Source organism: Brassica napus, chromosome C5 (genome assembly GCF_020379485.1).
Source record: "Brassica napus cultivar Da-Ae chromosome C5, Da-Ae, whole genome shotgun sequence".
In the NCBI taxonomy this organism is placed as follows: domain Eukaryota; kingdom Viridiplantae; phylum Streptophyta; class Magnoliopsida; order Brassicales; family Brassicaceae; genus Brassica; species Brassica napus.
In genome coordinates, this window is record NC_063448.1 from 53,757,587 (window position 1) to 53,769,958 (window position 12,372).

Consider the following 12,372-nt stretch of genomic DNA (forward strand, 5'->3'; position numbering starts at 1 on the left):
TTTTGTTGATTTGTGGGGCTCTAGCATGATTATTGAGAGGTTATTATGGTGGAGTTCTTACCAGAATATAAGAATCCGTCTCTTAACTTTTAACTGAAAAAGCTAAGAACCGACTATTAAATAAGAGTTTTAAGAGACGGTTCTTATCTTTTTAGTTAAAAATTAAAAGACAGATTTTTATATTTCGGTAAGAACTTCGTCCTAAAATATTAGGGGGTAATTATTTATTTAAATTGTTTAACTTTTTTTTTTTTTTAATAAACTTGGTTTTAAGCTCATATGCGTTTGCCGCTTCAGGGAAATACAGAGAGAGTGACGAAAAAGAGGTTTGCGATTTCCTAAAATGGACGTTTCGCCGCCGGAAGTCGACGAGAGTTTCTCAGCAGAAGACGACGAAGACGAAGACCTGTGCCGGATTTGCCGATCGCCGGAGGAGCCAGGAAATCCGTTACGGTATCCGTGCTTGTGCCGAGGCTCCATCAAGTTCGTTCACCAGGATTGCCTTCGTACCTGGCTCAATCGCCGCCGCGGAAACAACAAATGCGAGGTTACCTTCTTCTTCGTGATACCTTGGGGGATTTTGAGATGGATAGTTTAGGGTTTTAGCTTGGCTCGTTCGTTTTTTGGGGTTTATCGTTATGCTTACGATTCGCCAGAAGAATCTACAAATTAGGGTTTCTGATTGTTATAGTTTCTAATTTCCTCTGCAGGTGTGTGGGCGTAGCTACTCGTTTGTTCCCGTTTACTCCGAGAACGCTCCGGAGAGGCTTCCTTGCGACGAGTTTCTACTTGGAGTCTTATCAAGAGCAGGACGTTACTTGAAGTTGATTGTTTCTTGGATTGTGGTGATTCTCTTCAACGCATTCTGCAATTCCTTGCATCCTTTGGGCCAACAAGTTGTCGCTGACTCCCAGAGAGTGTTAGCTTATTTGTGGGTTGGCTTGCTTTACAGCAGTGTCATCGCTTGCTCTATGCTAATTGTCAGTATGGTAAGGATTGATGTAGGAGTCGGGGGACTTCCTGGTTGGTTTCTCGCTGATGGTGATGGCCTACAAGGAGGAGTTTTGCACTTCTTGTGGAAGTATTTGAAGATCCTTTGTGATTGGTATTATCTTAAACTCATACTCTTCTTGCTGCAACGTCGTCGTCGAGTTATACTTGTTCCTCCAGTTGAGTCTCTACTTGATGAGTTTGGGGTTTTCCGGAGGCTTCTTTTCTTCTTCGATGACCATGTCTTTGCTGTAAGTCTGTTTTACATTTTTCAACTAGTTTAATTACCATAATGTTGAGTACCCCACTTCTGTTTGTTCTCTCCAGGGCCTTGCCATCAGCGTATATGTCTCTACACTATTTATTCTTCTGCCATTTTCTATTGGATGGGTTGTATTAGCAACTGTTGGAGGAGGCAGCTATTTGTCTGGAAACTCGCCTGTTATTCTTGGATACATGATGATGCTGTCAATCTGCTTTGCTTACTTTGAAATCCTCTTCATTCTCCAACAAAGCTCACTTCCAGTCATAGTTCGCTGGCTTTCTCTGGGGTTTCACTTCATAACAGTGACATTGCCATGTCACTTGTTGGCTTTCGTAGCAATGGCCTGCAAAAACATATTACTCATCAAGGATGTTTTTGTCTTGTTCTTCAAGTTTGGTGCTCTGCCTTGGATTCTTGGTTGGTTCCTCGGAATCTGCACCTCCCCTATGTTTGGAACCAGGAGTTTTCAGATACTTGAGATTTGGTCACACAGCCTGTGCATTATGGTGGGCTTTCGTTGACTTTCAGGACTCTCTTGCTTGATAATTGCTGTCTCTTACATGGAACATATCCAGAAGGTAATAGTTTAAAAATTTGTTCATCATCCCAATGGAAGCCTTATTTCTTTTATCAGATTTTTTCATCATTTTCTTCTTCTTCTTTTGACAGATCATGCATAAAAGAGCCTATTGGTATCTTCTAGATGTCACAGATCCAGGCTACAAGATTACCAAACTGAATCTTCGACACGTTTTCTTCGTGTTTGCTTCTCATGGGTTATTATTGGTGATTCTGTTTCGCTTACCAATGAAAGCAATTACACTTATCAGCCCATCGTTTTTCCCTCTTGAGTTATGGTAAGCTTGGTTCTTTACTTCCCTAGCTCTGAACCTTGCCTTATATCGGTTCTAACTAAATTGTACATTGAACAAAACGCAGGGACACCGACGGAAGTCGTTTTATTGGTGCTGCGTACGCAATTTATTTCAACCTAATGCATGCCGGGCCCAAATGGTTAATCAAACTTACCAAGCCAGCCATCGAACTCTTAGTTCACAAGTGGATTGTCACAATTTGTTCTTGGCTTCAGCTGCGTGATCTCTTGCTGGTAGTGCCCCGAGGAGAGGAGGACTTTCACTTTACTGATGATAACCCTTGGTTGCTATTGTATTCATTGGCTGAAGGCTCTATGGTCACTTTTTACAAATCACAGAATGATGAAGACGATATCAAAGAGCAAAGACATAACAGGTAATTTAACTGATATATACAAAGCTTTTAATAAAATTATTGAAATGCTCTGATAAGTTTGCACTTTTAGGTATCGGACGAGGATTGCTATAATGTTGATGCTAGCTGCTTTGAGTTTGTTTCTCGTTGGCACAGCCTTTATGGTTTTGCCAATTTTGGTTGGAAGAGTGTTCTCTTACTCGATCTCCTTCATCTTGCGAAGAGTTGGAATCAAACATGACGGTTTGTCAAGTTTCTTGCTTTATTTAGACCAGTTTCGTATATATGATTATGAAGTTTTAAGCCTATCTTTGCACGTGATTGTAGATGTTTGTGCTTTTTGGACTGGATGTTATATCCTACGAGCAATCTATGTCAGCATTTGCTTTGCATTTGATCATATTTGGACGGGAAGAACTGATTTCCTTCTCAAATATATCTTGATACGAATAAGAAATGCTCTTCTCTTCTCCATCTGGGTAAGAACAACCTTCTATTTCCATCAGAGCCTCTCTTGGATATTATGACTTCCTAATGACTTGTAAACTCTGATGAACAGATCGTTATCATACCGGGATTGCTCGGTCTACTTATCGACCTTATGATCATCATCCCATTACGAGTGCCACTAAACGAAACGCCACTCTATTTCTTGATCCAAGATTGGTTGGTAGGAGTAGTGGTACTTCACATCTGGACCTTTCTGGTAAGATAAAACATCAAAAGGGTTTTAACAAAGATTCAGTTTTCTTTCGGAGCAACTAATACATTTTGCTTTTCTCTTATGTTCCTATAGACAATGCTCACGCCTATCAAGTGTTTGGCAACCAAGGCATGGCGAAGGAAGTTTGAAAGAATCAGGAGCGTGGGACTCAATAAGCTTCCTTCAATGTGGCTGCTTCGAGATGTGATTGATTCCACTATAAGCTCACTTCTAACTACACTCTCCATCCCTTGCGTGCTCGTGAAGTCTCTGTTACCGTTGCTTGGATATTCCCAAAGCTTCAATGCAGCTACTGAGCGGTTTATCTGGCCAGCATCATTAGCCTTGATTGTGGTCTGGTTCGTGACAAAGCTAACGCTTGAGATCATTATCTACTTGCACCAGTTGATCTTCAATGAGCGGTATATGGTGGGTGAAAGAGTTGGGGATTTGACTGAAGATCTCTAGAGCAGGGGTATATGATAAACAAGGACTCTTTTTGTTGATAGAACGAGTAAAAAAATGTTAATATCTTTAGCAGTGGTTAGGTTTCTAATGTTGGTAGATGTTGTCGTACCTTTGAATGACAAGTAATGAATCTATCTCTACTTAACGTCTTTCGTACTCCCTCTTGCACCCTGTTCCTGAATATAAGATGTTTAAGAAAAAACACATATATTAAAAAAAAAAATTTTGTCTAGAAAATATCATTAAAACTATAAAATAATTGTATTTAACCAATTACAAAATAAATTATTAAATATGATTGATTACACAGTTTTTAATAAAGTAAAAATTACCTAGAAAATTGAAAACATCTTATATATTGTGGAACATCCTACATTTAAGAACAGATGAAGTATTTATTAGACCATCTTTGTCCTTAGTTTCTCAAACAAAAGTGTTTAATGAATATCTTGAATTAAGTATTATTTTCACATTTGTTTATATTTATTTTTAAAAAATTAATTTTGGAGAAATACCCTCAAAATTTTAAAAACATCCGATATTTAAAATTAAGTTGGAATATTGGTCACAGAAAATTCACCTTTGTCAAAAGAAAAACTATTTTAACAGTGGTGATTCAACTTTTTTTTTTCCGTGGTAAAAATTGATAGGAAGCAACGCGGAAAGTCACCACTCTTTACTCTGCAAGACTGTAGCTGACAAAAAGCATCCGCAGGAAAGGAATCGTAACCTATCAGTCATCACACCAATATTAGTAATTATTTATTTAAATCGTTTATTCATTTATAAAATTGTTACTTGGTTTTAACTTTTAAGCTCATTTGCGTTTGCCGCTTCAAGGAAAAACACACAGGTGACGACGAGAGAGAGAGAGAGAGACGAGAAAGAGCTCCGCGTTTCCTAAAATGGAAGTTTCGCCTGAAGCCGGTAGCTACGACGAGATTTTCTCAGCAGAAGACGAAGACCAGTGCCGGATTTGCCGATCGCCGGAGGAACCAGGGAACCCCTTAAGGTACCCGTGCTTGTGCCGAGGTTCGATCAAGTACGTCCACCAGGATTGCCTTCGTACCTGGCTCAGCCGCCGCGGAAACAACAAATGCGAGGTGGTTTATCTTTCTTTCTGATACCTCAAGAGTTTGGGGGATTTTGATATTTTTTAGGGTTTTAGCGCTTTGTGTGGGTTCGGATTCGACTTTCTCGTGGTGTTTCCTGTTGCAGGTGTGTGGGCGTAGCTACTCGTTTGTTCCGATTTACTCCGAGAACGCTCCGGAGAGGCTTTCTTGCGACGAGTTTCTTCTCGGAGTCTTATCAAGACTAGGACGTTACTTGAACTTGATTGTTCCTTGGATTGCGTTGATTCTCTTGAACAGCTACTTCGTTTCTCTACACCCTTGGGGCCAAGTAGTTGCTGCTGAGTTCCAGAGTGAATTTGGGATGTCTCGGAAGCTCGCGTATTTCTCCGTTGGCCTGTTATACATCGCTTTTAGCGTGTGTTGCATGACGGTTATAGCTCTTGTAAAGTTGGAGGTGGGAGATGTCAATGTCAGGAGGTTTATTGGGAATGGCGGAGGTTTGCAGTTCTTGTCGAAGTATATGAAGATCCTTTTTGATTGTTATTGTCATAAACTCATACGTTTCTTGGGGCGACCTCCTCGGCTAATGGTTCTTCCTCCAGAGGCGCCGCTTCATGAGTTTGGAGTTATCAGACGGGTGCTTTTCTTTCTGGATGATGATGCCTTTGCTGTAAGTCCCATATCTCTCTGTCTTTGCTAACTTAAGTTACCACAATGGAGACGGTTGAGTAACAAAGTTGTGTTTGTTCTGTACAGATTCTTGCCATCAGCGTATATGTGGCTATCCTCGTTGTTCTACTGCCAGTTTGGATTGGAAGGATTGGAGGCAGCTATTTGTCTGGAAACTCGACTGTTGTTCTTGGATACATGATAATGCTGTCGGTTTGGTTTGCTTACGTTGGATTCCTCTTCGCTCTCCATCAAAACTTGTTTCCAGTCATAGTTCGGTGGCTTTTACTGGGGGTTCACTTCGTAGCAGTGAAGTTGCCATGTCTCTTGTGGGTTTTCTCAGTAAAATCCTGCAAACGCCTGCAAAGTCTTGTAGGCTTTGGAATCCGTCAGGCCTCACTTCCAGCCATATTCCACTGGCTTTCTCTAGGATTTCACTTCATAACAGTGAGATTGCCAAGTTTTTTGTGGGTTTCCTCAGAAATGGTCTGCAAAAGCTTTCAAAGTCTTGTGCGCTTAAGAATCATCTCCATTCACCGTCAAGCCACACTTCCAGCCATATTCCAGTGGTTTTCTATAGGATTTCACTTCATAACAGTGACATTGCCACGTTTCTTGTGGGTTTCCTTAGCAGTGGCCTGCGTAATCCTATCTGTCCTTAAGGAAGCTTTTGTCTTGTGCTTCAAAATTGGTGTCCTGCCTTGGATAATTGGCTGTTGGCTCGGAATCTGCACCTCACCTTTGTTTGGAACCTTATTTTCCCAGAGCTCTGAGACTGTTTCACACTTCCCATGTATGATGATCCTACGTTGGTCTTCTGGAATCGTTTGCTTGTTGGTTGCTGAGTCTTGCATGAACCGTATCCAAAAGGTAATAAGTTTAAATTTTTGTTTCATTCAACAGCGGAACCTTAATTCTCTTATTAGATTTTTCCTCATTTTCTTCTTCTTTTTGGCAGATTGTTCATAAAAGAGCCATTTGGTATCTCTTAGATGTTACAGATCCAGACTACAAGATCACCAAAATGAATTTTGGTCACACTTTCTTTGCGGTTGCTTGTCATGGACTGTTGTTGGTGATTCTGTTCCACTTACCTATTAGAGCAATTACATTTATCAGCCCATCATTTTTCCCTCTTGAGTTATGGTAAAGCTTGCTGCATTGGCTTCCCTCTGAACCTTTACCTTATATATATATTTTTTTTTGAACAACTACCTTTACCTTATATATCCTTTTTAATTTCTTGTACTTTGAACATAACGCAGGGTCAGCGACGAAAACGTTTCTGCTGCTGCACACTCGTTCTATTTCCACTTACTGTCGTCCTCCCCAAAATGGCTAATCGGACTCGTCAAACCAGCTATGGAACTCATGGTTCAGAACTGGATCATCACTGTTAGCTCTTGCCTTGATCTGAGTGATTACTTGCTGGTTGTTCCCCGACGAGAGGAGTTTCACCGTGCTGGTCAAAATGTGAGACCAATGATGCAACCAAGAAGACGGTTGCTTCTATTCTATTCCATAGCTGAAGGCTCTTTGGTCACTTTGCATGGATCTCAGAATGCTGAAGACGATACTAATGACCAAAGAGATAACAGGTGATTGACTTTATACAAACAAGCTTTTAATAATACGTAAATGAATTGTTCTGACAAGTTGCACCACTAGGTTTCGGCTGAGGATTGCATTGATGATGATGCTAGCGGCTTTGAGTATGTTCGTTGTTAGTACAGCCTTCATGGCTTTACCTATTTTGGTGGGGAGAGGATTCCTTGAGTCTGTCTCTTTCATCATGCTAAGAATTGGACTCAAACGTGACGGTGTGTTGTATTTTTCCTCTTCATCTTGTTTCTTATTTACATGCCTCCAACCTTATATGTCTCTCTCTGTGAATCTCATGCTTTTGCAGATCTTCTTGCTTTCTGGATTGGATATAGTATCATTGGACAAACCTACAACATCACTTGCTTTGTATATGATGAAATTCAGAAGGGAAGATTCGATTTGCTTCTCAAAGATGTTTTCATGTGGATACGAAATGGGTTGCTTTTCTCCATCTGGGTAAAGAATAAACCTTCCATTTTCACAAAAAAAAAAACTTCATGAGGATTGGATTATGACTTCTAACTTGCAAAAACCGGTATAAACAGATCTCTGTCCTACCAGGGTTGCTCGGTCTACTTATCGAACTTATGATCTTCATCCCATTAAGAGTGCCACTAGACGAATCACCAGTCCATTTCTTGATCCAAGATTGGCTGATAGGAGTATTTGTGCTTCACACATGGGTCTTTCTGGTAAGAAATACATCAGCAGGGTTTTGACAAAGACTCAGTTTCTTGCATAGCAAGTAATGTATCTGTTTCTCCTTGCTTCTTTGACAGACAATGCTCACGCCAATCAACTGGTTCGCAACTGAAGCATGGCTAAGAAAGCTGGAAAGAATCAGAAATGTGGGACTTAATAGACTTCCTCCAACGTGGCTGCTTCGAGACGTGATCGGTTCCATTATAAACACACTTCTAACCACACTCTCCATCCCTTACCTGCTCGTGAAGTTTCTGTTCCCACTGCTTGGCGTTTCAGAAAGCGTCACTTCAGCAACTGAACGGCTTATATGGCCGGCGTTATTAGCCTTGCTAGCGGTTTGGATCATTGCCAGGATAACACGTGACTTCATTATCTACGTTCACCAGCTGGTCTTCAATGAACGGTATCTGGTGGGTGAAATACTGAACAATGTGACTGAAGAAGAGCGGACATAATCCATGGGAGTATATGACAAACAAAGAGACTCTTTTGTTGATAGAACCAATCAAAATATGCTGCTGTCTTTACTCTTACAGTAACTAGAAGAAACCAATTTTAGGTTCTTACTTTGGATGAAACACAATATTTATTATCTTGATATAATCTGAACCAGCCGGTTTAATATTTTGGTTTTACCTCGGTTTAGCAAACGCGATTGAATTATATACAGCGTGTGGTTGGTTGTTTTCTTTCGTGTACACGTTCTTGGCGTTTAGCTTCAACGTGGCTGCTCGTTTTTAGTGACGTAATACTTTATTTATATTTTTATATTTTTTAATCCATCCCTTCTCTCTGAGATTACCCCTGAAGTTGCCAAGTATTACCAACGTGCCATTCTCACAGTTCCAGTGGACTCGAAACAAAACAAAAAAGCGATTCAAAGCTGAGAATATTAAATCCCATCCGATTTGACGGAGACGCCGAGAGATTCATCCTTCGTCGGCGTCGTCTTCTCCAAGCTCTCTTGATTGAAGAATCTCTGAAGAGGAAATGGCGTTCTGGTGGCCGCTGATCGTTCTCGCCTTCGCTTACGGGATCTGCAGATTCCTTCTCATGCTCATTCCTCCCAACGTTCCTTCCATTGACGTAGACGCATCCGACGGTAACTCTTCCTCTATACTTTCCGTTTATGGCTCTGCGTGTTCCTTTGCTTATCGATGTTTGATTTATTAATTTTCGTAATCGATTTTTTTTTTTAAAACAGTGTTGGCTCATGGAAAAGAAACGGAGGAGAACAGCTTCATCTACGTGAGTAATCTTCATTCGCATCACTTGTCATTTTCATCGTTGAGTGATAAGAGATTTAAGCTGTTGAACTTTGTATATTTTCCTGATATCGGAATGTTAATGTAGATTCCATTTCTGTATTATGAAATAAACTTTTGTTTCCATATTTGTAAATCCAAGAGGCTGTTATATTATGATAGTTAATTAATTGATGAATTTGATTAGCACACTGGATAAGAGTTTCTCTGTGACTTGATTGATCTTTTAGATTCCTCCAAGAGGACGGAGCCAACAGTCTGACAAAAAAGTTCAGTGCTATGAACCTGCCACGATGAAGTATCTTGGATATTTCCCTGCTCTCTCTACTTCCGAGGTTAGTTGCTTCAAGAGAAATGTAGCTATATTACTCAAAAGGTTTCTCTTTAAGGCGATCCACATTATCCTGAGATAGGATTGATACTTTCTTTTGTTTCAGGTTAAGGAGAGAGTGGCACTGTCTAGGAAGGCTCAGAAAACATGGGCTCAAAGTAGCTTCAAGGTGAGAAGGCAGTTCTTGCGGATTCTTCTCAAGTACATTATCGAACACCAGGAGCTTATATGCGAGTAAGGATTCATTTCTCTGCTACTGAGTGGTTTGGTTTGTTATACATCTATATATTTTTCACCCGATTGATGCTAAGATAGTGTCGTGTTTGTTTAGAGTCTCGTCGCGTGATACTGGAAAGACTATGGTTGATGCGTCCTTGGGCGAGATAATGACTACCTGTGAGAAAATCACTTGGCTTCTTTCGGAGGGGGAACGATGGTTAAAGCCTGAACATCGGTATTTCCATTAAAAAAAAAAAATATCAGTTTTACTTACAGTTCTCCTTTGATCTTGCATAACTATGATGTCAATTTAAATCTATTTGTATGGCAGGTCTTCAGGAAGAGCTATGCTTCATAAAGTATCAAGAGTAGAGTTCCATCCCCTTGGTGTCATTGGAGCTATAGTCCCATGGAATTATCCGTTCCACAATATCTTCAACCCTATGCTGGCTGCAGTCTTCTCAGGGAATGGCATTGTTATTAAGGTATATCACTATAATTCCCTGACCCTTTTTTACGTTATCTTCGCGAAGACAATGCCATTCATCAAATCTCAATTGGCTTACATGTTACTGTTAATATGATGTCGACATCCTGGGTAGTGCAACCATTGAGAGAAAGTTGATTAGACTTCATCATGGCTTTGTATGCATTTATGATATCTTGAAAACCTTTTCTGCAGGTTTCTGAACACGCTAGCTGGTCGGGATGCTTTTACTTCCGCATTATTCAAGCAGCTTTAGCTGCTGTTGGAGCACCTGAAAACCTAGTCGATGTGATAACAGGGTCTGTGTATTTTAACTCTCCTTAGCATTCTGTTGTTAATTTGTTTTCCTCAAAATAACACATTCGTTTCAGGTTTGCGGAGACCGGAGAAGCACTTGTCTCATCTGTTGATAAAATGATATTTGTTGGATCTACAGCTGTTGGCAAGATGGTGCAGTCTACATACATTCTTCTTCATTCTCATCCATTTACTATGAGCTGTAATAATTCAGTATGTTGCAGATAATGAGAAATGCGGCTGAGACATTGACACCCGTCACTCTTGAGCTTGGTGGAAAAGATGCATTTATCATATGTGAAGATGCAGATGTCTCCCATGTAACTCTTCTTTCTGTATCATCATGCTTTCTTCTGAGTCCTTATTGTTTATTCTTGGAAAAGGAGGGTTATCATTCGATAAAACTTACCACTTCCATTGTACAATGTAGGTTGCACAAGTGGCTGTAAGGGGCACTCTTCAGTCCAGCGGGCAAAACTGTGCGGGTGCTGAAAGATTTTATGTTCACAAAGACATATATACTGCATTCATTACCCAAGTTACCAAGATTGTGAAGTCCGTTTCTGCTGTAAGTGCATTGTTCTCTGTTTTCTTGGTTCCAGCAACGTTAGTCTTCTCTTTCTCAAATTTTCTCCTTTTATCTTATTAAAATCTTTGTTTTACATCAGGGTCCTCCTCTAACTGGGAGGTACGACATGGGTGCTATATGTTTGCAAGAGCACTCTGAAACCCTACAGAGCCTAGTAAATGACGCCTTAGACAAAGGAGCAGAAATTGCCGTTCGCGGAAGCTTTGGTCATCTTGGCGAGGATGCAGTCGATCAGTATTTCCCTCCAACTGTTCTTATCAATGTAAACCACACCATGAAGATAATGAAAGAAGAGGTACGTAACCTTACACTTACTTTCATTTGCTCGTGAAGACTTCTTGTTTATGTTGCTTCATGTTGGTGATGCATCAGGCCTTTGGACCAATAATGCCAATCATGCAATTCAGCACCGATGAAGAGGTCATAAAGCTGGCGAATGATTCACGTTATGCGCTCGGCTGTGCCGTTTTTTCTGGAAGCCAGCGTCGAGCCAAACAAATTGCTTCTCAAATCCAGTGCGGCGTCGCTGCAATCAATGACTTTGCATCAAACTACATGTGCCAGGTACTCATCTCTGGCTATAGTCGAGGGGATTTCAACTTTCATTTCCTTGATTAAGACTTTTTCCTCTTTTAATTTTGCAGTCTCTCCCGTTCGGAGGTGTAAAGGATAGCGGGTTTGGACGGTTTGCTGGCATAGAAGGTTTAAGAGCTTGCTGCCTTGTGAAATCAGTGGTCGAGGATAGGTTTTGGCCACTCATCAAAACCAAGATTCCAAAACCTATTCAGGCAAGTTCTTCCTTAAACAACAACATTAATCCAAGCTTCGATAGTTTTTGCATCCGTTACTAATACTCATTATGGTCAAAATCACAGTACCCGGTAGCAGAAAACGCATTTGAATTCCAGGAGGCACTAGTTGAAACCCTCTATGGACTCAACATATGGGACCGGCTTAGATCCCTAATCGATGTCCTCAAGTTCCTTACCGATCAGAGCTCTCACGTGAGCAGAACTAGAAAGAGCCACTAAAGACCCGGTGACGAATAACTTTTTACCATTTCCATGCATCAGCTGAGTTGCTAATTTTGGTTATTAGTGAGCCTTTTAGGTTTACAACAACATAAGCCTCAGAGAGACTCGTTTTTCCTCGGAATGGCGATTTATGACTTGTAGTTGTGGGATACTTGAAATCCACATTTGCGTTTTCTTATATAATATAGTTGGTCTATTCAAATCTCTCATGTCTCCAGGATATTTGATGTTTTGCAGTTTGGTAGGTATTAAGATATAGAACCTTGTAGAGATTGTCGACAATATAAATTAACACAACTGAGAGGGAAACGTAGAACCGGACTGGGATTTACTGTGTTGTTTGGTTTGATATTTCGATTTATCTAAACCGTACCCCAAGGGCCCAGGGCACTGAAACGAAGGCCCAATTCTAGAGACTAACGGGTTAGAGTAAGTGGGCTTG

The 12,372-nt window shown here is 40.6% G+C and overlaps 2 protein-coding genes and 1 pseudogene across 2 annotated transcripts; all 3 read left to right on the forward strand.

Moving 5' to 3' along the window:
* The first annotated feature begins 266 nt into the window (after positions 1-266).
* On the forward strand, positions 267-3,805 carry LOC106397623 (annotated as a pseudogene).
* A 649-nt stretch (positions 3,806-4,454) lies between these two features.
* LOC106397237 (probable E3 ubiquitin ligase SUD1) lies at positions 4,455-8,332 on the forward strand. Its single transcript, XM_022696998.2, has 9 exons — positions 4,455-4,759; positions 4,875-5,399; positions 5,486-6,268; positions 6,357-6,544; positions 6,664-6,996; positions 7,067-7,218; positions 7,308-7,459; positions 7,549-7,695; positions 7,783-8,332. The coding sequence occupies exons 1-9, from the start codon at positions 4,562-4,564 to the stop codon at positions 8,161-8,163; spliced, it is 2,859 nt and encodes a 952-aa protein (XP_022552719.2). The 5' UTR covers positions 4,455-4,561; the 3' UTR covers positions 8,164-8,332.
* A 217-nt stretch (positions 8,333-8,549) lies between these two features.
* Positions 8,550-12,134, forward strand: LOC106402016 (aldehyde dehydrogenase 22A1). Its single transcript, XM_013842647.2, has 14 exons — positions 8,550-8,810; positions 8,913-8,956; positions 9,204-9,308; positions 9,411-9,538; positions 9,636-9,758; positions 9,855-10,008; positions 10,206-10,309; positions 10,382-10,460; positions 10,532-10,627; positions 10,738-10,875; positions 10,976-11,191; positions 11,269-11,460; positions 11,541-11,684; positions 11,772-12,134. Exons 1-14 carry the CDS (start codon positions 8,699-8,701, stop codon positions 11,925-11,927), a joined length of 1,791 nt encoding a protein of 596 aa, XP_013698101.1. The 5' UTR covers positions 8,550-8,698; the 3' UTR covers positions 11,928-12,134.
* Positions 12,135-12,372: the final 238 nt, after the last annotated feature.

What these genes read in the sequence shown, in the direction of transcription:
- LOC106397237 (XM_022696998.2), top strand. Translation starts at nt 4,562, where the DNA reads ATGGAAGTTTCGCCTGAAGCCGGTAGCTACGACGAGATTTTCTCAGCA. An exon ending in TGGATGATGATGCCTTTGCT is followed by an intron (nt 5,400 to 5,485) that starts GTAAGTCCCATA and finishes TGTTCTGTACAG; the next exon opens with ATTCTTGCCATCAGCGTATA. An exon ending in TTCACACATGGGTCTTTCTG is followed by an intron (nt 7,696 to 7,782) that starts GTAAGAAATACA and finishes CTTCTTTGACAG; the next exon opens with ACAATGCTCACGCCAATCAA.
- LOC106402016 (XM_013842647.2), top strand. Translation starts at nt 8,699, where the DNA reads ATGGCGTTCTGGTGGCCGCTGATCGTTCTCGCCTTCGCTTACGGGATC. An exon ending in CTAGTCGATGTGATAACAGG is followed by an intron (nt 10,310 to 10,381) that starts GTCTGTGTATTT and finishes CATTCGTTTCAG; the next exon opens with GTTTGCGGAGACCGGAGAAG. An exon ending in TGAAGATAATGAAAGAAGAG is followed by an intron (nt 11,192 to 11,268) that starts GTACGTAACCTT and finishes GTGATGCATCAG; the next exon opens with GCCTTTGGACCAATAATGCC.